Here is a 24,655-nt window from a genome sequence, read left to right on the forward strand (position 1 = left end):
CTTTGAAAAATGACCATAACCACTGTGTCCAACTACAGTGTGTTATATGGACATGCCCTCTTATTGAATCTGAAGCACAAACACATGAGTGTAAAGAGCCAAACGCATGTCAGGGGCATGTCCAGGATTTTATTCACAGGGTGGCAAAGGGGGTGCAAGAGTGTAGTGAGGGGTGACAGCCATTAATGTCATTCGACCAGGGGGGTTGCATAACCTTGTGCACTTGTGTCTGATAAAGCCGTTGTGCACTGTCTCCATTATGCGAGCTAGGTCCGAGTTGGGGTGGCAAAGCTAACTTTTAGGGTGGCAGCTGCCACCCTGTGAAACCCTTCTGGCCACGCCCCTGGCATGTAAGATCTTTCAAAGATTTCTGTCAACCCTTGATAAGTTGAAGCATCTCGAGATGTTTTGAAATATATTAATAAGGAGAATAACTTGGAAATCTTTGCCAACAATCGGCATTCCTTTAAATCATCAACTGCATCAATCCAACTGTAGTACATGTCAAATTGAGTTAATCATGCAGTTCAAAACAATAAATAAGCACACAAATATTGTTGTTTTCTTCATATTAATTGAGTGTTGGTGGCACTTGTCAGAGATGTTTGCTGATGTGACATTACGAGTCAACCCAGCTCTGCTCTACGACAGCAGACACTCTCTTCTCGTACTCACGTTTGTTCTCCTGATAGAGTTGTGCGGCCTGACTGTTCGCTGGGCTGTTCGGGTTTGGCTCATCCAACAGAGACTAAAAACAATCACACAACAATTACTGATTAATGGAATAAATTCTTTCTACTGCGGAACACAAACTTCCGGGGGGGAAAATAATCTCACAAAAAAAACATTTAATGGTCCTAAAATATGTCTTTTTTTTTTCTTCTTTGAAATCAGTCAAACAGTTTACCAAAACCACACACTTGCCATTAGCATGACTTATGGAATTTCTTCTAAGTTGCTGTGACAAGAAAGTATTTAAAATATATTGGACAAATAATACATAAAATATGGATATCAAACATAACCCATTGAAGAAAACAAAGTGCTAATTTAAACTGTAGTTAAAACAGTGAGCTAAATGAATAATACAAAGTGAATGTGGTGACTGCAAATGCAGGTGTAAATCTGTCACAGACCTGTATGGATGTCAGTATGGAGGAAACATCATATGTGGGACTCCAGCGATTCTGCAGAATGTCTAAACATATACTGCCATCTGCATATACTAATACGTGACACAATATCATTAATATTCAATGTGTGCAAGAAACACTGAAAAATTCATGAGCATTTATTATTGAATTGTTAACAGCTTACCATTTGGATGAAACATTTTGGATATAAAGCGAACTGTAGGAGGCTTGTTGGGATATTCTTCTGAAAATTCAATAACTAGCTTGAAAGTTCCTGCAGAAAAAATAACATCTTAAGCCAAAATTGTACATTAAGCAACCAACAGCATTCCACACTGATGCTGCTGCAGTCAGTCAACAAATTGAAAAGATTAAGAATCCGGTCACATGTCTAATAACTGAGCCATACTAAAGGATATCCATCGATTGAATGAATATCTTTAATTACTATTGAGTAGAATATATATTAGAAATGAAAGAATGGGAGTCGTGTGATGCCATGCGAGGTTCGGATGTGTGAACTGTGAGCTCTGTGCACTTTGCTAGTTTTAATACTTTTCATGTCATAAACTGGTGAGATTCGATACACCCTGATCCATAACTGTTCTAGGAAGACAATATGTCAAAGAATTAAAAATCCTCTGGCTCTGGAGACATTAAAAGACACAAAAGGTGCTCAAGCTGACACCCCCACGAGGCCGCTTGACCAGGGAGTCAATTTGGCCAGAGAAGTGAAAGAGATTCGGTGTGAATTGCTGAACGGCATTGCTGGCGAAGGTTGTTGCTGAGATGTTGATCGATCACTGATGGTTACAAAAGTGGCAGAGGTCGATAACGGATCGATTTTCTGGAGTCATCGAAGAGGGAATTAGCAGCTAATCCGCTAGTGACCAAAGTAGATTTGGAGCATCTTTGGGAAGACTTGGAGAATCTTAACCGGTGAAATAACGTACAAATTGTGGGAATTACTGAAGATGAAGAATGCCGAGATGGTGAAATTTATGGATGGGCTCTTTCTGAGTCTGCTCGACATAACAGGCCATAAGCTGGAAATCGAGCAAGCTCACAGGGTTCCGGCACAGAGATCCGCTGAGGGAGACAGGTCCGATCGATTCTGCCCAAATTTCTGAGATCATCCAATAAAGATCTCATGTTATGCGAGGCGATGAGTAAAGAAAGGCTTTCTTGGAAGAACCACAGCATTTTCTTGATCCCAGACTTTTGTAAGCACAAAGAATCTGCACATTCTTTGTGCTTACAAAGGTTGGAGTTTGGAGTTTGTTTTGTGGAGTATTTCTTGCAGGACAATGGAGTGATCAGCTAGAGGCTGGAGTTTGTTTTGTGGAACACACCTTCAGGACAGATATGTGGATGAATCTACAAGTTCTTTGTGCTTATCCCACCTATTGGCTGGATTTTGTTTTATAGATTTTTTTTTCTGTTGTGTAATTCTGTCTCGCAAAATAAAAAAAACAAAAAAAAAACACCAGATTTGGGAAATCCAATGGCAAAACTGTCACGGGGTCTCTCATAGGCATGCATGCACTGTTTGAGTTTAAAGGGATGGACGCCAGTTGACGATGTTGTGCGTGGGGTTAATGCACACGTCTTTTTTCTGTTTGTTTGGTCCGGGGGGAAGTTTGCGGTTTGATTGTTGCACTAATGTTGGAATGTGGTCTTTATAATTGTATTTTTTACACACAATAAATTTTTTCTAATATGTCCAAATGTTAATATGAGTGGAATGTCTCACTCAACATGGAATGTGAATGGGATGGGGCACACCATATAAAGGTGTAGAAAGATTCTTAGTTCAGGGCAATGGATGAGTCAGGAGACAGCTAAGCAGGTTCAAGGTCAGTTCTTTAATTTGCAATTTTTCCTAAACACAAATGACGGTAACCGTCATTATAAACATAAAGGTAATAAAATGTAGCAGACTCTCAGATGCTCTGGCTGTTGTGCTTTCTGGTTACTCTCTCTCCGTTCTCTAACACTCTGGCATGCCTTTTAGTTCTCCCTCCACCATCACTATAATGAGAGACAGGTGTTACGATAATTATGATATAGTGTTTCTTCCAGAAACGCATCTTTCCCCAGAGCATGCTGAAAGATATGAGGTGGACATGCTTTCTTTAGTGCTGGTTAAAGTAAGAGCAGGGGAGTCATTATATTGATAAGTAAACATCTACAATTCAAATGTCTCAAACAGAGTAAATATAAATTAGGAAGAGTCATTATTGCTTTAGCAGGAATTCAGGGGCAAAGGTTGATTTGGCTAATATTTATGGACCTAACACTGATGATCAGGGCTTTTTTTATAGATCTTGAAGGGATGTTGCAAGCTGCTGGCACCCCTCATGATTTAATATTGGGAGGAGACTAATCTATTGATGGACTCAATCCTTGATCATAGTGAAGCAAAAGTGTAAGCCCCCTAGAGCAACATTGACACTTCACAGGATGTGTAAAAATCTTGGTCTTACAGATATTCCAAACTTCTTCAAAAAAGTCTTCAAAGACTTTTGAACCCATCTGGGAGGGACTACAAATTATTTTTTGTATCCAAGTCCCTGATTAGATTCCTCCGGTAGGAGGAAATCTATTGTTATTGACGGTTTTATTAGATTCCTCCAGGCCATAGGCCATACCGAAAAGAGCAAAACAATTTTTCGAATTGTGTACATTGATACTACAGGCCAACAGGAAACCCCACACCAAGAATGGCCCACATTCGCCCTTACAAGCCATGCCCAAATGTCCTATTTACAAAGTGATGGTATTTCCACCCAATTTATTCAATTCTTCTGAAACTTAATGTACATGCCTCATTTCTCATTGGAAACAAAAAAGCCTCAAGGATCCATAAGGTCCGGCATGATGGATTTTCCTGTACACTGACATTTTTTTTGTTTAGGATTCAGATACAAAGACATGATTTTTAGATTCCTCCATTGGGAGGGTTTAACCCCAACTCTCAACTGATCAATTTTAAATGATTTGCCATTTTGAGGAGGAATTGCATTGCTGCTTGCAGCCATATGTTTTATTATTATTAATATTATTATCATTCTCCTTGACCCCCAATATCTCAAAAAGTCACTGGTCAAAAATGTTCTAAATTGGCATATTGATACTCCATGCCAACGGGTACCCCCAAACCAAGAATGGCCCACATTATTCCATAGGGGGCGCTACAGGCCATGCCCAAAATCACATTTTCTGGTCAAATATTTTCTAATTTTGTACATTGATACTACAGGCCAACAGGAACCCACAAACCAAGAATGGCCCACATTCAACCTTAGGGGGGTGCTACAGACCACGCCCAAATGTCCCATTTTCAAAATGATGCCATTTCCAACTCATTTGTTCAATTCTTCTGAAAATTAAATGTACATGCCTCATTTCTCATGGGGAACAAAAAGCCTCAAGGACCCATACTTTCCACCATGATAGATTTTCCTGTACAGTGAAAATTTGGGGAAACCTATAAGGATCTTCTTCACCTAAACCGTAGCTCCAATTGACTTGAAATTGGTATCCATGTGTATAACTGATGTCTTTCAATATGTTACTTAGCAAAAATAAATAAAACACAAAATGGCAGAAAGGGGTGTATTTATGTAAATGTCCACATTGCCTCAATAAATATGTGTCAATTAATCAAATGTAATTTTGTCTGATGGTTTTTCAAACCTAATATTCTTCAATGTGACATCACTCTGAAGTACTATGCAAAGAACGGCCCACATTTACCTTTAGGGGGCGCTACAAGCCATGCCGAAATTCCCATTTTCTGGTCAAACATTGATACTACAGGCCAACAGGAACCCACAAACCTCAAAAATGTTCTAACTTGGATTCCTCCATTGGGAGGATTTTACCCCAACCCTCTACTGATCAATTCTCTACTGAATCTGCATTGCTGCTTGCAGCTATATTTTCATCTGTTGTTGATTGCTCAGTTGGAAATATCTTAGTTTCAGTTCACACCCTGATGAGTTTAAAAATGTTGCCACATACGGAATGTAGGGCCTTGCCCAATCAAAATGGCAGCAGAGACCAAATGGCCCTTTGTTCTATGATCAAAGGTGAGACATTGAACTCCGTTTCCCAGAGTTCTTTATAGTTTCACAGCTGGATGTCAAGTCCCACCCATGGACCCAATCTCAAAAGTCATTAGTCAAAAAACGGCCTATGACCGATGGCGTCATTTTGTCAACAAAACTAGCGGACAGAGGCAAAAGCGGCCTCTCTGCACCCAGCGGTTTAAAGAGACGTGTAGCTACACATACGAAGGAGTTTTCCCTCCTTCTGGACAAAGGACAAAGAGAGACAACAATTTTCTAACCTCACCATTTGGCCACAGTAGAGTAAGATTTACTTAGTCCCAGTCTAGTAGTATATTCATTACAACCGGTTCATTCATTTTCACTGCAATTTATTTAGAAAACAGAAAGGCGACCAGCTTCCTTTCTCCCTCGTTTTCTATCAACGCTGCACATCGCCTGCATTTCTCTCCGTCACCGGACCCGTGGAACAAAGCAGAGACGCATCTTATTGCTGACGAGCGTAAAACAAAGGACCGATTCCAGATTGTTTTCTCCTGACCGCTCAATGCAACAGGAATTCAAACGGACAATCCTGCTGAAATCACACAGGATTTCCCAGGTAAGGCTTGATATATGGGCAGATTTAGTTTAGAAACTGTGACTTTTCTTGTACAACTAAATTGTATATTTGATGCTGAATGTTTTATGTTTTGCATGTAATCTTGTATGTTTAACTCTGATCACTGATTTTGCTGTTTTGATTTGTGAGATTGTCAAATTATTATACGTAAAATTTTTTTTGAGTGATCTGAACTAGCGATTCAGTTTATCCTCCATTAAATGTTTCCTTCTCCGTTCTGATTCTTAAAAAGGACAAAGACCCAAGCGAGTGTAAGAGTTACCATTTAATTTCCCTGATCCAACTAGACGTTAAAATATTGTTTAAGTAACCGATTAAGTAAAATTATGACATCTCTATATATAGATCATATATATATAGATCAGTTGGGGTTTATTTGGGGCCGTAACTCTTCTGATAACATTAGATGTTTCATCAATATTATGTGGTCAGAGGCGAATGATCAGACTCCTGTCGCTGCCATCTCACTTGACGCAGAGTGAACCATCCTCTGTAGTGTTGGCTGCGAGTGCTCTCTCCGTGAGGGCGGTGTTATTTTCCTCTAAACGAGCATAAAATGTATTTTATTTTTTTATAAAAAATTTTTTATAAAAACTCTCTGAGTTTTTATTCCCTTTGTAGTCCGTGATGATGTTAATTCCCTGCCACATACTTTCTAGAGTCGGTGGTGTTGAACTGTCCTTCAATTTTGTGCCTGTACTGGTGTTTGGCTGCTCTGATAGTGTTACGGAGGGCATATGTAACCCGGGTGATCCAGGCTACCAGTAGAAGTGTTGACAGATATGTAAAAAGATGGGAAAATTAAGTTCTTGCCTTGGTGAGTTGTTTTTTTTTGTATATTGACTTGACATTTTACAAGGAAACTGTTGCAGACTCAGCGGCAAATCAGTAGTGTGACATTAGCGTTCATATAGGCTGCTTATGCATAGTGTGTGAGCTAGTGCCAATTTGCACGTTGGGCTAAAGCTAGTCACATGTGAAGATGCAAACGAGTCAATGAAGAGTGACAATGTTGTGTGTGTCAAGATATTGAGTTAATACGCTGTTTGAAGTGTATACATGATATTTGTTAATGAAAGTGTTTGAATGGAAGATTGATTATTGTTCTGCCTTGTGTTTTTTCAAAGGCTGGGTTTTTTTGTTGCATGCGTGTTTCTTCCGAGAAATTGTGATCACCATCCTGGATACGTGAGACGCATATGAGCGTATGTACAAGGCGAGCCACCCACGGAGACCATTTGATTGTTGAACTTTGATCTTGAACTCATCGAATCCTTTTTGTTTTTGGACAAATGGTACTGAGACTTTGTTTTTGCACATTTTTCCTCGAGCTTTGAACGGAGAGACATCGATTCTGAACTGAACGATTCTAAAGAGTCAACAACTCTTTTGATCCGAGTCATTTGACTCTGAACTGACATTAACTGAATCAATTCAGTGGATTTTGAATATTTGATTCATTTGGCTGAAAAGACTTTTACTTTTTGAAGGGAAAGAGTGATTTGAGTTAAGTTTGCAATATGTTGTTTTGAGAACATTGTTTATTGTTTCCTTCAAATTGTATTGGGTCATAACCAAACGGAGTCTGAGTTTTACAAGAAGTTTTATTTTATTATTTCATTTTCATACAAAGTATATGACAATTGTTATCTATTGACTTGATTTGTTTGAGTCAATGAGTCCAACTTCCTGAAATTTCAGAAAAGAGAGTTGATTATAAAGCATTATATACATTGTATGTTGTTAAATGACAGTATTGAGATTTACATACTCCAGACAAATTGCAATTAAGAATTTCTTCAATGAATGCGAGATTCCAACCAGTAAACGAAGTTCTTGGTTTTCACCTACCTGCCGTGTTGTTTCCCTCTCTCCAGTAGCCGCTCCTTACCTTCTGATCAGTTGGCCCACATCGAACCATATTGAACCTTATACAAGTGTAACACACAAGACCTGGCACGTGTGCCTCGTTACACATAACTGGCTTGTTTATGCTCCTTTGCATTCCCGGATTTAAAAGCAGAGATCCGCGTTTTAAGTTGGGGTAGATCCGTTTTGTTTTGGTCGGAACAACGTCCTCTATGCACTTCCTGATGAAACACGTTACGCTATCAGCATAAACCTCGATGTCGTCAGTGATCCCAGTCCGCGTGATCAAAACAGTCTTGTAGCATAGAGTCTGATTGGTCTGACCAGCACTGGATCGTTCTGAGGGTGGGTGCTTCCCGTTTCAGTTTCTGCCTGAGAGGTCTTTTGCTCTGTCCGCTCAGTGCATGGAGAAACCCACGGGTTTGATGGCAGAGTCTGGAATCTCCGCAGACATCCAGGTTTCTGTAAGGCAGATAACGCAGCAATCTCTCATCTTGGAAAGAGGTCCGCGCTCTCAGCTTGCAGAGCTTGTTGTCCAGAGACTGAACATTTGCCAGTAGTATACTGGGTAGCGGGGGTCGATTTGCACAACGTCTTACTCTGATGAGAACGCCGGCTCTTTTTCCTCTGCGTTTCCACGGCCGGGCAGCCCAGACAAAGGGCTCCGCTGGTGTGTTTGTAAACAGCGGGTCGGCATTGAGGAATTTGAAGTCCGGTTTTCGGTGTGTAATTGCAGAACCAAAGTCCAAAAGCGTTTGTCGGTCATATACAATAAGGCAGACACCATCCAAGACAAAAAAAAAAACTGTAAACAAAACAAACAATAAACTGCAGTGTTGTGTCGGAGCTCGCAACGCAGCAGCCATACTCGGCGCCATCTTGAGCCCAAGACTAAAAAAACATCTGTAAAACCGCTGGTCAAGATGGCATTCCGGGACGGTGTCAGAGCGTGTGCGAACCAACTGGCTGGTGTTTTTACGGACATTATCAACCTGTCCCTCTCCCTGTCTGTACCCCACATGCTTCAAAATGTCCACCACTGTGCCTGTACAAAAGTAATCAAAAATCACTTGTTTAAATGTCTGGCGTCCTGTTGCTCTGACCCCCCTGTGTTCTCAGCCCACTCCTGTATTCCCTATACACACATGACTGTGTGGCAACACATAGCTCCAATGCCATCATTAAGTTTGCTGACGATACGACGGTGGTAGGTCTGATCACTGACAATGATGAAACAGTCTACAGAGAGGAGGTGCACACTCTGACATGCTGGTGTCTGGAGCACAACCTCTCCCTCAACGTCAGTAAGACCAAGGAGCTTGTAGTGGACTTCAGGAGGAAAGACAGAGAACACAGCCCTATCACCATTAATGGAGCACCAGTGGAGAGAGTCAGCAGCTTCAAGTTCCTCGGTGTCGACATCACTGAGGAACTCACATGATCCGTCCACACTGAAGCTGTTGTGAAGAAGGCTCACCAGCACCTCTTCTTCCTGAGATGGCTGAAGAAGTTTGGAATGAACCACCACATCCTCACACGGTTCTACACCAGCACTGTAGAGAGCATCCTGACTGGCTGACTGGCTGGCTGCATCACCACCTGGTACGGCAATAGCATCGCTCACAACCGCAAAGAACTGTAAAGGGTGGTGCGAACTGCCAGAAACATCATCGGAGGTGAGCTTCCCTCCCTCCAGGACATCTATACCAGGCGGTGTGAAAAAAGCTCGGAGGATCATCAGAGACTCCAGCCACCCGAGTCATGGGCTGCTCTCACTGCTACCATCAGACAGGCGGTATCGCAGCATCAGGACCCGCACCAGCCGATTACATGACAGCTTCTTCCCCCAAGCAATCAGACTTCTGAACACTTGATCTCTTCATGATCAATATAAACTAGCACTGCACTTTATTAATCTATTATCTCACACTCGACTGTCATAATTATATTCTCCACAATAGAACTACAGCATATATATATATATATATATTTGTTTTTATATATATACACTTTTTATTTTTTTATTGTATGTGTATTCTATACTGTACATTGTATATTATATTGTGTAATTAGGTGTACATTTGATATGTAAATTGTGTTGTGTAAATATGTTGTTTATTGTAATTGGTACATGTCTCATCACTGTCATGACTGCTATGTTACTCGGAACTGCACACAAAACTTTCACCCACTGTTGCACTTGTGTATATGGTCATGTAACAATAAAGTGATTTGATTTGATTTTGATTTGACGCTGAAAAGGCATTTGATATGGTAGAATGGGATTATCTCTTTAAGATTTGCAAATATATGGGTTTGGGAATACTTTTATTGGGTGGATTAAGTTACTTTATAGACACACAGTGAGTGTGACGGTGAGTCTGTGTTTGTAGCCTTTAATCCTTAAACATCTGCCATTTTTAAGCAGGCATCGGGTCTTCCCGTATTATTCTCTTATTGGGATTCAACTGCGTGCATAATCCACCTGTATCCGCATTTTTTTTTATCACGGTTAAACTGCATTTTTTCAGCGCGCACCCGTTTTTTCTCCTCTGCGGTACACATATTGCATTGATCTCAAAGCACCGCTTATCAAGAACAACCAACAACAACAAACAATTTTGTGAGGGATTAAAATCAATCTCAAAACCCTCAACTCTCAGGAACAACAAACAATTTGCGGTAAGTCATGGCATCGGCTCATGTTATTTGTTCATGCATTGCATGTCACATGTTTAAAATAGCCTCCTCCATCAGCAGTGAGGGATTCACATGTGATAAATGTAAGGAATTAGTCAGGCTGACTTAGAAGGTTAATGAGTTAGAGACTCGCATCCGAACGCTAGTAGAGGTCAGTGAGAAAGAGAAGCCGTTAGATACTGTTTCGGATGCGGGCAGTACAGAGAGCAACACACACACTTTGGTTCCGGTTATAAAGCCCCTGCAGCAGGGCATTTGGGTGATGTCTCGGCGGCATACTCGTTCAGCAAAGAGACACCATTCTCCCGCTCCTGTTAGGGTTTCCAATAAATTCTCCCCACTCAGTGATACACCCACTGAGAATCATATCGAAAGAGCCCTTGTTATCGGTGATTCTATTGTAAGGAACGTGGAAATAGAGACTCCAGCCACTATTGTTAATTGCATTTCGGGGGCCCGAGCATCTGACATCAAATCAAATTTACAAGTGCTGACTAATGCTAAACGTAGATTTTCTAAAATTGTTATCCATGTCGGCACTAACGATGTCCGGCTTCGCCAGTCAGAGATCACTAAAGATAATGTTAAAGAGGTGTGCAAATTTGCAAAAACGATGTCAGACACTGTAATATGCTCTGGTCCCCTCCCTGCTCGTCGTGGTGACGAGGTTTATAGTAGATTAGTGTCACTGAATGGCTGGATGTCTGAGTGGTGTCTGCACAATAAAATAGGATTTATAGGCAATTGGAAAAGTTTTTGGGGTAGACCTGACCTGCTAAAGAGAGACGGACTCCATCCCTCCAGGGAAGGAGCCGCTCTCCTCTCTAGTAATTTGGCTCATAGACTTAATAATGATATTAACTGACTAAATGGGGCCCAGGTCAAGAAGCAGACAAACTGGTTAATCCGAACGTCTGCTAGTTGCCTTGAGACGTCACACAGGTCACATAAACTACAACACATAGAGACTGGATCACCTAGATATCTCATAGAGACTGTGTCTGTTCCATGAACTACGAAACACAATACCCTCACTAAATCATTTAGAAAAAATTTGATTAAGGTCAAACTTGAACAAAACAAACTAATTAAACTAAAACAAATTAAAAATGTACATCATATAAAAATAGGGCTACTAAACATTAGATCTCTTTCTACCAAAGCACTAATTGTCAATTAAATGATTACAGATCATAGATTGGATGCGCTCTGTTTGACTGAAACCTGGCTTAAACCGGATGAATATATTAGTTTAAATGAATCTACTCCCCCAGGTTATTGTTATAAATATAAGCCTCGTCTGAAGGGTCGAGGAGGAGGTGTTGCTACAATTTACAGTGAAGTTTTTGGTGTTACTCAGAGGACAGGATATAAATGTAAGTCTTTTGAACTAATAATGCTTAAGGTGACACCGTCAAATACAAATATAAATAAAAATTCTCTGTAGATCCTTTACCCTTGCTACAGTGTATAGATCACCCGGGCCTTATTCAGATTTCCTTAGTGAATTTGCAAATTTTTTATCAGATCTTGTAGTTACTGTAGATAGAGCCTTAATTGTTGGTGACTTCAACATTCACATAGATAATGAAAATGATACATTGGGATTAGCATTTATCGATATTCTCAACTCTCTTGGAGTCAGACAAAATGTAACAGGACCAACTCATCGCCATAATCATACGCTAGATTTAATTCTTTCATATGGAGTTGATGTTGATAATATAGAAATTCTGCAGCAGAGCGATGACATCTCGGATCATTACCTCGTCTCTTGCATGCTGCAATCAGCTAATGTTACTCAATCTACACCACGCTATCGTTCAGGTAGAACTATTCTTTCGACCACTAAAGATAGCTTCACTAATACTCTTCCAGATCTATCTCATATACTCAATAAACCCCAAAGCCCAGAAGAACTTGATGAAATAACAAAACATTTAAATGCAGTCTTCTCTAGCACCCTTGATGTTGTCGCCCCACTTCGATTAAAGAAAATTAAAGAAATAAGCCCTGCACCATGGTACAATGATCACACTCATGCTCTCAAGAGAGCAGCTCGGAAAATGGAGCGCATGTGGAAAAATACAAAATTAGAAGTATTTCAGGGTGCATGGAAGGACAGTGTCTGTAGCTACAAACACGCACTCAAAGCTGCCAGGTCAGCATATTTTAGTAAACTCATAGAAAATAACCACAACAATCCTAGATGTTTATTCAGTACTGTGGCTAAATTGGTTAGGAATAAAGCCTCAACTGAACCAGATATTACGTCACAGCACAAGAGTAATGACTTCATGAATTTCTTCACAGATAAAATTGAAATAATCAGAAATAAAATTGGAATTATGCAATCATCTGTCATAGCACCTCAGAAAACAGTGTCGAATAATTTTCCTCATGTGCAACTACAATCAGCGGCTGCATTTCTCTTCTAGTGCTTTTAGATCTTAGTGCTGCATTCGACACGATAGATCACAACATTCTCTTGAATAGGCTAGAGAATTATGTTGGAATTTGTGGAGTGGCATTAGCATGGTTTAGGTCATATTTAGCAGACCGCTACCACTTTGTCTATGTAAATGAGGAATTGTCAAACCAAACAAAAGTAAAATATGGAGTGCCACAGGGATCAGTTTTAGGGCCTCTGCTTTTCTCCATGTATATGCTTCCCCTGGGAGATATTATCAGGAATCGTGGAATAAGTTTCCACTGCTATGCTGACGATACACAACTTTATATTTCTTCAAAGAGATTTCACAATTCTCAAAATTAGCAGAGTGTATTAATGAAATAAAAGATTGGATGGCCAGAAATTTCCTTCTACTCAATTCTGACAAAACAGAGGTTCTAATTATTGGAAAAAAAACCTCTAAAAATAAGCCACTAAAATTGAATTTGACTCTAGATGGATGTACTGTTACATCATCTTCAACAGCGAAGAACTTAGGTGTTATATTTGATACCAATCTGTCCTTTGAAAATCAAATTACAAATGTTTATAGAACAGCATTCTTCCACCTAAGAAATATTGCTAAATTAAGGCATATGCTCTCGGTTGCTGATGCCGAAAAACTAATTCATGCGTTCATGACCTCAAGACTAGATTATTGTAATGCATTACTGGGAGGATGCCCAGCAAGATCAATAAATAAACTTCAATTGGTTCAAAATGCAGCAGCCAGAGCGCTGATGAGAACCAAGAAATATGATCATATTAGCCCCATTTTATCATCGTTACATTGGCTACCTGTTAAATTCCGTATTAGTTTTAAAATTATGTTAACTACGTACAAAGCTTTGAATGGCCTAGTTCGCAGTACTTAAGTGATCTTCTACCACGCTATATTCCAACACGTTCATTAAGATCGCAAAATTCTGGCTTATTAATAGTTCCTAGAATATCAAAATCCACTAAAGGAGGAAGATCCATTTCATATTTGGCTCCTAAACTATGGAATAGTCTCCCTAACACTGTTCGAGATGCAGACACACTCTTTCAGTTTAAGTCTAGACTAAAGACTCATCTATTTAGCCAGGCATACACCTAATTTATCCTCCAACCCACAATTAGGCTGCTTTAGTTGGGTCTGCCGGAACCAGAAACCAGAAACATTGAGCATGATCTCTCGCAGAATGATGATGAATAAATGCAGCCGGTGACAGCCAAACATCACTTCAATCTATTATGACGGACTTCAGATGATGAAATGATGCCAACTCCAACCTGCATCACCTCAGTCTATTTATGGACTACGATCTTGAAATGAAATGCTTAGACTAACTATTGCCCACAAAAGCCTTCATCAGCCAATTAACAAGGACAATTGCATCTATGTGAACTTCTGCAATTAATCAAGATGGACTTCAAAGACTTTGGTCATTAATCTTACAGTTCAAACACAATCGATGTTTAATCACTGACCCTTAACACTTAGTTTAATAATTTTAAACCATGATTTTACCTATACATAATTAATATTTACATTACATTCATAATGTTAGCCAGAGGGAACTGGCCCCCACAGTGAGTCTGGTTTCTCCCAAGGTTATTATGGAGTTTTGTGTTCCTTGCCACAGTCCGCCTACAGCTTGCTCACTGGGGTTATTAATACAATTATCATTTAATTATTTTTAAACACTATTAAAAATCTTATTTTATCTAAATTACACAATGATGATTAATCGACTTTATAGACATTACAGTTTTATCGTCTGTTAATGCTGATATTCTGTAAAGCTGCTTTGAAACGATGTGTGTTGTGAAAGGCCCTATACAAATAAACTTGACTTGACACGGTAGCGACAGTACAAACAAATTGATTCATTTTTAGATTATTTTATTTTGGATAGGAGCACAGATTACATTTCAATAAGTTACACAAGCCGATTGACAAAGGTGGGCTAGGCCTACCCAAGATTTTGTTTTATTATTATGCATTCGGTCTCAGACAGGCCCATTGGTTGCTTCCAACTGAGAGAGTTCCTACCTGGTTTTGTATTGAACAGGAAGTTCTTGCCCCTATTTCGCCATTGCAAAGCCTTTCATCAAACTAATCTAAGATGTTAAGTTACACCCCGTTATCTCGCATTTGTATGGACAAAAGTATCCAGTGTTTAATTCAGACATTTATTTAAATGTAATATTATTTTGTATGCTTGTATGCGTGTGTGTGTGTGTGTGTGTACTGATGAGTACACACACAGTACACACACACACAGGTCTGGCTAAACAACCCCCTACCTCCGTGTGGTGCCGGACGGGCAACGTTGTAGGTAGCGCCATGAGGGGAGGGCCAATAAAGACTGTTCCTTCCCCTTTCTGTCATGGTGCTTTACAGCGGCCAAATGGGGGCTCTGGATCGGGTGCGAGGGCTGGTAACCCTCTACTCTCAATCTCATTACCACTAAACCACGAGATATAATTAAGCTAGTGCCGGAGGCCCTGGGGGACAGGCGTCTATGACGTCTCCTGGCCAAACTCCATCAGGCAGAGCCAGGAGACTGAATCCTCACCCTCGGGCTCCTCCAGAAACAACAAAAAGCCACTACGGATGGCCACGTGGAATGTTCGAACACTCACAGCGGAGGAGAGGCTGCCACTCCTCTGTCGGGAGCTGGACCGGTACCGCCTGGATCTCTGTGGTGTTCAGGAGGTCCGGTGGACCGGCTCTGGCTCTTGCCACTATGAGGGGTGGACTGTCCTCTACTCGGGGCAGGCGACTGCCAAACAACAGGGAGTGGCTTTTCTTCTGAACAAGAGAATGAAGGCAGCGTGGGAGCGTGGCGGCGAGGTGTGGGAAGCTGTGAGCCCCAGGTTACTTTGGGTTCGCCTTCCCATCAACCAGAGGCGAGGAGTGGTGGTCGTGGTTATTTATGCCCCCACCGAAGACGAACATCCGTGGAGGGATGCGGGAAAGACCGATGAGTCAGATGCCTTCTATGACCTCCTGTCACAGGTGTTGGCTAAAGTGGCCCCTCGGGATAGAATCATCATGTTGGGTGATTTCAATGCCCGAGTTGGTCATGATGCTAGCACCTGGTCAGGAGTGATTGGAAGACATGGGCCTGATCAGCTCAATAACAACGGCAGGAGGCTGCTAGATTTTTGTGCAGCCCATGGGGTTGTAATTACCAACACACTGTTCCGTCATCGAGCATCCACACAACATCATGGATGCATGCTGGGTCCAAGCAAGAACATCTGCTGGACTACATAGTGACGGAACAGCGGATGCGGGCCCATGTCCTTGACAACAGGACCTACCGTGGAGCTGATCTGCCCACTGACCATCGACTTGTCATCTGTAAGATGCGCCTGCCATTCTTCCACTCGGTGGTGGGTGTAAACCCAGGGCCCCTTTCAAACCCATAGTGGCCTGGTCTAGGCTAGCTGATGAAAGTTGCAGCGAGAATTTCAGCATCGCTTGCAGCTGGAGTTGGCATCGTCCCCCACCCCTCTGGATGTCGAGGGAAATGGGCGAGGTTTAGAGCTGTGGCTCATGTAACTGCAATGGCAGTTTTGGGCACACGGTCCAGACCTCCTCAGAAACCCTGGCTGACAGAGGAGGTGTTCAGGCTGGCTGAGAAAAGCGACAGGCCCACTCTCATCGTCTACAGCATCCCACGCCAGAGAATGAGGAGGATTACCGCAGCCTTCGCCGGAGGTTGCGGAGAGCCGTGAGCGCTGCAAGGATGGTTGGTGGTCGCGGGTTGCTGAGGAGATGGAGTCTGCCTCAGTGGCCCACGATCACAAATCGCTCTTTAATTCTATCAAAAAGTTACTTGCAGCGCACACCTATTACCATCATTAGGGGAAAGAATGGTGATCCAATCTCCGACCCCCAGAAACAGGTTTACAGATTTGCTGAGCATTTCTGTGAGGTCCTGGGGAGGGAAGTCCCTGAGCCTGGAAAACATTGTGGGACAAAGTGGGGATGACCCTGCTGGGGCTCGTGGTGCCACAAATATTGAAGGAAGAAGTCACTCCTTGTGGGTGGCTGGCTGAGGTACCATCTTTAGAGGAAGTACTGAAGGCGATCCAGAGCCTGAGGCCAGGAAAGGCACCGGGCAGAGATGATCTCCCCAGTGAAATGCTGAGGGAGGGTGGTGTTTGTGCACAGACTGCCCTACATAACATCATAACAACAGTCTGGACCACTGGGCGGGTTCCATGAGGATTGGAAGGATGCCCTGGTGGTCCCTCTCTTTAAAAAGGGGACCGCTCAGATTGTAATAACTATAGGGGCATCTCACTCCTCAGTGTGCCAGGAAAGGTCCTGGCAAGGATTATTCAACATCGCCTTGCCAGGCACGCTGAGGAGAGACTTGCGGAGCCCCAGTGTGTTTTCAGGAAGGGGCGGTCTTGCACAGATGCCATTTTCTCTGTTCGTCTGCTACAGCAGAGGTGTAAGGAATTCCAGCAAGACCTACATCTCTGCTTTATTGACCTGGTCAAGGCCTATGATACCATCAGTAGGCCTGGGCTCTGGGTTGTTCTTCGTGCTTTCGGAGTCCCAGACCCGCTGCTCGCGATCATTAAGGACCTTCATGATGGCGAGCGGGCCCGGGTAAATCTACGTGGTCGGGAGTCGGAGCCATTCCCTGTTCACCTTGGAGTGCGACAGGGATGTCCTCTGGCCCCCACATTATTTAATATCTATTTTGACCATGTGGTTCAGTGAAGCCTTCGATGGCTGTACTGGAGGAATTTCCATCTGGTACAGATATAATGGGAGGTTGATCGATGCCCGGTGCTGGTCAAGGGATGGCTCCCTATTGGTCAACCACATTATGTATGCTGATGATCTGGTGATTGCTGCTCACTCAGAGGAGGAGTTGGAGGCTGCTGATGAACCTGGAGCTTGCCACTAAGAGATGGGGCCTGACCATCAGCCCAACCAAAACTAAGCACCTTCCTGGGTATTATGTACCAACGGACACTACACCCCCACAGCTCCCAATTGGTGATGGGGCAGTTGTGGAGAGAGTGGAGTGTTTTCCATACCTGGGAAGTGTGCTTATGACCAGCTCGGTTTGACAGCAGAGGTCTCACTCCGAATCAGTCGAGCGGCATTATCTTTTCATCGGCTGCGTAATGCTGTGTGGAAGCTACCCGGTTTGTCGCTCCGCACAAATCTTCAAGTATTCTCGGCCACGGTCGTTCCCTCCCTTCTCTATGCTTGCGAAACGTGGACCCCCCTAATGGAACATCATCGCCGGCTAGAAACATTTAGGCTGGCCTGCCTAAGATCCATCCTGGGTTTAACCAGGCTGGATTGTGTGAGGAGCTCACAAGTCTTTGAAAGATGTGGACAAAGTCCCATCGGTGAGCTCCTCCGGCAGGCAAGGTTGCGTTGGCTGGGTCATGTAGCCTGCATGCCCGGCCACCGCATGCCTAAACAGTTATTGTTTGGCCGGATAGAGGGGCTAAGCGGAGCGCACGGGCTGGAGAAGGGATGGAGTGATGTGGTACAGGAGGATCTGGAGCTGAGTGGACTTGCCGACCGACTGGTACCAGCAGTGTCATGATCGGCCTCTTTGGAGGAGGCTTGTGAAGGATGCTGCTGGCCAGTTGGAGGCAGTCGCCTCCAACAACAACGGAGGGCAGAGGAGCGACGCTCACAACAACGAGCAGAGCGCAGGGTGGCTAAAGCACAGCAAGTTGGCACAGTAGGGGGCACAGGTGGTGCATCAACCAGTCATCTCAGTCATTCGACCCATGTCACCGGTTGGATCTGTCCCGTGACCTCCTGCCAGCGGGCGTTCGACACTTCACGTGGCCTTAACGTGCACATAGCCTGGCACAAGCGTCGTGGTGACGTCACCGCCACTTAGTGGCGAATGGCGGTTGTTTGTTTGTTTGTTTGTACTGATGTGTGACCACAGGGATGTTTTTTGGGGAGGGGTGGGGTTGGTGATTGGGGAGGGGTAATAGAGGGAGTTAAATGTTGATTCAATGTATATTTGTTTTGTCTTTGTCAACGATTTGAATCAATAAAAAAATGAATATATTATATTAACTATCACAAATCGGTCTATATATAATTTCAGCATAGGCTGGAAGAAACATTGCATACAAGTCAATTTCTTAGCAATAAATTTGTCATGTGGTTTGACAGCTTCAATAAAGCCTAGGCTACATATATATAGAAATTGCTTAATAAATGTTGCCCTATCTAAAAAAATTAAATAAAAGAATGGCTGACTCACCATCTTCAAATGGAGTTCCTCCAGGCCTGTAAAGAAGTAAACAGGAACAGTCATGAGAAAAACTACTGACTAAATATAAAAGTGATGCATGACACATGACTCACAGTATGTACAGCATGAACTGCTTCATATTAATATTTCAGATTTTTTATTATAGTGCAGTTGAATTCTTTTAAATTCTAGTCAATTTGGCAACATTTTGGCTCTCAAAATTACAAAAAAAAGACAAAAATGCTCATTCCAAAGCTAAAAGTGCGTAATCACATTTTTTTATGTGTGCCTAGTACTGACGAAGACTCCAGTCGGGTTGAGTTCATGTGCAAAAAAGCTAGACACAGTGGAACAAATATGACAAGATTCATTTGACACAGAATCTAAAAAAATTTTGCACTCCCTCACAAGAAGTGTCCTAGCATGTTTACAATGAAAACCATTTGAAAAACAGCATGAATTGAGACTTAAGCAGATTCGGTGTGAATGGCCCCAAGGTGGTGATCCTTGCCCATTGTACATGCTGTTAACACAATGAGGTAGAGTCTGAGCCATAAATAAGCTTCCCAACTGAATACCACAGGGAATTTTATTACCATACATACAGATTGAGTCCGAATATAATTCGAATTTGAGTAATATTTAAGTGAAAATTTGAATTTAGTTTCTCTGCCCTGTTGACAGCAGTAAAAGTGGCCAGAAGCACAGGTTATTGTTCTACAAAAGGTTGATTTTTATAGATTATAGTTTGTGTGCTCAAACAGTGAAATTTCTAAAAGGAAATAATTAACTAACTCAAAACTGTTTTGCACAAATTATAGTCTTTGAACACTCTGGGCTCGACAGGAGCTTTTACATTTCATACCCTGTCAATCACGTATTTCATCTTTTGAGTTACTGGCTATTTGTCACCAAGGTCCACCCATTTGAGAACTTGACCAATCAATCGAAAATTTTGAAATGCACAAAGAGTGATATGTACGGTAATTTAGATTTTTTTTTTCACCATATATTGAACTCGTCATTCTGGCATTACTTTTGAAATCATAGATGAAGCCGTGAAGTCTTCCGTAATCGGCACTTATATACGTACCCAAAAATCACAGCGTTCCACAGCATGATGTTATTTTCTGAAGGTGCACCGCTGACACCAGTCGGAGGGTCTTCTTGAAGTCTGACAAGACAGAGACTTGAGTGAAATCGGTCATACTGTCAAACAACTCCACAGTCTACCCACATTTTATGAAACAAACAGCTTCAAGAATAACATTTGTACATTGAAAGATTTCATTTGTTTTAGTTTGATAATGCAACAAATAAAGAATAGCTTATAGTATGAATAAACAGAAGATCACAAGCAAACAACACTTTAATGGCAATAATATATGTCTTACCAAACAAAAAGGTAATGGTGAAAAAAACATTGGCAGTGCACATTCACATGTCTTATATAATTATCATCAGGATGAAATAACTAGATTTGTACGTTTGGTAAATTGTGTCTGAAAACCAGGATGGACAACCTTTTGGGGCATCATAATTGTTTTCCAATGCCCTTATGCAGTTGTGCCATAAGACAGTGTTGGATATCAGATGCTAACACCACAGTACTAAGATATGCTGCACAGAATGATTACTATATTCATGTACGATTATATTTACAAGGTAATTGGACGAATTAGATGTATAATGCATGGTCATATGATGAATCATGCAAACAAATGAATAAAATAGTATTGCATGGTACTATGAGAGAAAATAAAAACATGGCCCTTGAACTTGTATGTGGGCACTCTCAGTGAGGATTTGTCTGAGCTGCATTCAGTTCTTCTGAGTAAAGCTCGTTTGACATCAGCACATTCGTCTTACTACACATCTCATCTTATTCCTGCCTTTCTTAATAACACGTACTGAGTAGTGGCTCAAACTACATGTACATGAACACAAATGCTGAAGGCCTGGCTAACACGGCTAACGGCTAGTCATGCATATAAACACACATTTCATGAACACAGCATACACATGAAGCTCAAATGACACAAACCTCTTGAAGTCTCTCATGAGTCGCCGTCTCGCTGGAGTGGACATGCTTTAATAGCGCCTTATTGTGTCATAAAGCGAGCAGACACCCGTTAGATTCAGGAAGGTGGTGTGGTGATGCCCTAGTGACATCAAGTGTGACACCATCAACCTGGCTGGCAACAGCCGCAGTGACGTCATAGACTATTTGCTAACTTTATTAGCAATTCATTCAATACAAATAACTAGAAAAATACAATATATAATACATATAATAATTCAGATCATTTAAAGGCATTACATTGTTGTAGCAGACCTGATTAGCCACACATAATGTTGCTTTAAAAGTCAGTATAGTGTTATATATTATTATTATTTCCATATCATTGAACATAAATTCACGCGATCCATTCTGTAATTAAGTTTATCTTGTGCCTCAGCGTGCACGCGCACAGTACCGCTGTGCTTCCACTAGATGGCAGTAAAATGTGTGAATTTCGTCTTCCCCCAAGCCATCCGAAAGATCAGCTTGGATGATAAGTTATACATTTTCCAGTAGATGGCAGCACAGACTCTGACATTTAATTTAAAGGATTTCAAAAGTCATTGCCCTACGTACTTTTGATCCTTATGGAAACAGTGTTTCTACACAAGTCGATTCTAGGTCTCTTTTGTCTGCTATTTGAACGTTAAATCTCTAGCCTACTGGTAGATTTTACACTAAGGTGTCACATGCTTTACAAAAGAAAATTAGTTCACACTCAACTCTTGTTACGTTACATGTTAATAATAATGTTATGGGTATTATATCTAAACACTTGTTAAAATTGTACATGTAGTAGGTGTAGTAAAGTTCTGTAATTGGCTGTTGGTGGAAAAATAATATAGATTATCTTTATTTCTACTGCACCTTTCAGATTTGAAGCAAAAAGTTTTTAACAAATGTATGTATATGACGTATATTATATACGGGGCGGGTACTATTTAGGCAGGAACATTATTTACACCTCTGCCTGGATTCTACCTCCCTCATTATTCTGTATGTATTCTCCAAAATTCATACAAATAGGTACAGTGCATTCACACAAGAAGAACTCTATGTCTCATAACACATTTGATTCTATTGACTTAAACATCTATATTATCCAGGGGGGTGTTATCTAGGCAGGACTATTGTTTACATCGCTGCCTCGATTCTACTTTCCTCATTATTCTGCATGGATGCTCAAAAAGTAATACAAATAGGTACAGTGCATTGACACAAGAAGCACTTTATGTCTCATAACACTTTTGATTCTATTCACTTCAACTCGTATATTATTCAGGGGGGTATTATCTAGGCAGGGACATTTTTTACACCTCTGCCTGGATTCTACCTCCCTCATTATTCTGCCTGGATGCTCAAAAAGTCATAAAAATAGGTACAGTGCATTGACACAAGCAGCACTGTATGTCCCAAAACACACTGGATTCTATTCACTTAAACACTTATGTTATGCCCAAACATTTAACATTATCCCACTTTAAGGAGAAACAGAATACTTTTGGTATTCTGTTTCTCCTTTAACATGTTCTTTTATTAACATTTAGTGTTTGAAGAAAATAACATAATAAATATGAACAATATTCACATAAATAATAAACAAATTTCACAGATAAATATATTGAAGAGAGAGAGAGAGAGAAATACAAACAAACAAATTTAGCCAATGGCACTCTAGAGGTATTTTCTGCCCTAGCATTCCAATTAAATAAACATCTGAAGAAACAAAATATGTAATATCCTAATTAACAAATAGCAGCCAGTGTTTGAACTGTCACGATCCCCTGTTGTCTGCACCGTGTTTCACTTGTCATAAACTACACTTCCCATAATTCCCTGCCCTCATCACTGCCTATGCACTTCATTGTTCTCACTGTCCATGTGTATTTAAACCCTGTTGGTTCTCCAGTAATTGTCGGTCGTTGTATGTTCAAATGTGAATGTTATCCCTGCCCTCCGTGGATGTTTCTCCTGCCTGTGTACTCCTTGGATGTTTTTCGTGTTTTTGTTTTGTTTTCCCCATGTGGATGTTTTGTTTGTTCCCTATATTGTTTTATTCAGAGTTATCTTAGTTCACCATTTGTTTCACCCATTAAAGAAGCTGCATTTAGATCCCCACTCCTCGTCTGTCCACGTCTGCCTTCGTAACATGTACAATGTAACTTATTAAATAAGTTATCATATATATTAGGGTATTGTAACGAATCCCACCTCTTCGGCTCAACCCATTCCCTCGTGTTCCCACACTAGTTCAGTTTCCCCGAGCATTCATGCTCGCTCGCATTCTCCCCCCTCGGGCACTCATGCCCGCTCCCTATCGCCAGAGTATTAGACACTTTCGCACTCGCCTCAATCAGCCTGAACATTATGACCACCTGCACTCACGCACTTCCAATCCCCACACATTAGTTACACCTGCCACAGTCCCAATCACCTGTCATTCGTTTCACCTGCACCACTGCTGTTTTCCACTATATCTACCACTACACATTCATTTCTCATTTGTTGGTTATCGTATAGTTTACCCCTGCACTTTGCCAGCGACTAGTGATCCCCTAGTTTATCCTTGTCCTTTCTACTTGCTAGATTACCCTGCTATATATTTGATTACCCGGCTTGACCCCTCGCTTCCCTTGACCACTCTATTTGTAGATTTGCCCTTCTGTTTCATCCTGATTACCCGGCTCTCGACCCTACGCTTTCCTCGACCATTCTCCCTCTGGATTTTCCTTATTGTACCTTCGCCTGCTCTTATAAAAATAAAAGCAGTTTTGATATACATTGTGACTGTCTCATCTTGTGTGTGCGAGTGTGGGTTACAGAATAACCAACCCCACCGCAGGCAGTCACAATGGAAACCGCTGAAGATTTCCGCAGCTCATTGGAGCGGATTTGCACGCGCTTTCCGCCCAGGGATCTACGGTCGGCCAACACGACCGAACTCTCGCGGCTCAGGGACAGCAGATTCAGGAGATCCTGCAGACGGTACGTGCTATTTCTACTCAGTTTTTATCTGTTCCGCCTGCACCTGTCCCTGTGTCCGTTGATGTTCCCACTGGTGATGTTCCCAATGCATTCCCCAGCGCCGCGAGCTTTCAAACCCCGAGCGGTTTGACCGGTTCGTCGGACGCTTGCCAGGGGTTTTTGATGCAATGCTCTGTGTACATGATGTATCACCCCTTTTGCAAACCGACTGTGAGAAGGTGCACTTTGTTATTTCACTGCTCTCGGGCAAAGCACGGCAATGGGCCACCGCGATTGTGGACGGCGCAGAGTCCCCTGTTGTTATCATACAGTCAGTTCTGTCACCAAATTGCCGTGGTCTTTAATCACCCGTCAGCTGGCGAGATCTCGGCAGCCGCCTCATGTTTTTAAAGCAGGCGTCGCGCACGGCCGCCGCCTACGCACTCGATTTTCGCACCATTGCCGCGGGTAGCGGGTTCAACGACCGGCATTATTAACTGTTTACCGCCTGGGGTTGAATGATCGACTC

General features: G+C 41.9%; 1 protein-coding gene across 1 annotated transcript; it reads right to left on the bottom strand.

Annotated features, from left to right (window-relative positions):
• Positions 1 to 61: 61 nt before the first annotated feature.
• Positions 62 to 21,305, bottom strand: LOC127625137 (ubiquitin-conjugating enzyme E2 B-like). Its single transcript, XM_052100227.1, has 6 exons — positions 21,145 to 21,305; positions 20,194 to 20,274; positions 19,110 to 19,135; positions 1,318 to 1,407; positions 1,137 to 1,225; positions 62 to 748 (listed from the first exon to the last, which is right to left on the bottom strand). Exons 1-6 carry the CDS (start codon positions 21,186 to 21,188, stop codon positions 620 to 622), a joined length of 459 nt encoding a protein of 152 aa, XP_051956187.1. The 5' UTR covers positions 21,189 to 21,305; the 3' UTR covers positions 62 to 619.
• Between the last annotated feature and the right edge of the window lie 3,350 nt (positions 21,306 to 24,655).

Source organism: Xyrauchen texanus, chromosome 31 (genome assembly GCF_025860055.1).
Source record: "Xyrauchen texanus isolate HMW12.3.18 chromosome 31, RBS_HiC_50CHRs, whole genome shotgun sequence".
Lineage (NCBI taxonomy): Eukaryota > Metazoa > Chordata > Actinopteri > Cypriniformes > Catostomidae > Xyrauchen > Xyrauchen texanus.

What these genes read in the sequence shown, in the direction of transcription:
- LOC127625137 (XM_052100227.1), bottom strand. Translation starts at nt 21,188, where the DNA reads ATGTCCACTCCAGCGAGACGGCGACTCATGAGAGACTTCAAGAG. An exon ending in TGGAACGCTGTGATTTTTGG is followed by an intron (nt 19,136 to 20,193) that starts GTACGTATATAA and finishes ACTTCTTTACAG; the next exon opens with GCCTGGAGGAACTCCATTTG. An exon ending in AGGAACTCCATTTGAAGATG is followed by an intron (nt 1,408 to 19,109) that starts GTGAGTCAGCCA and finishes TTTTTTCTGCAG; the next exon opens with GAACTTTCAAGCTAGTTATT.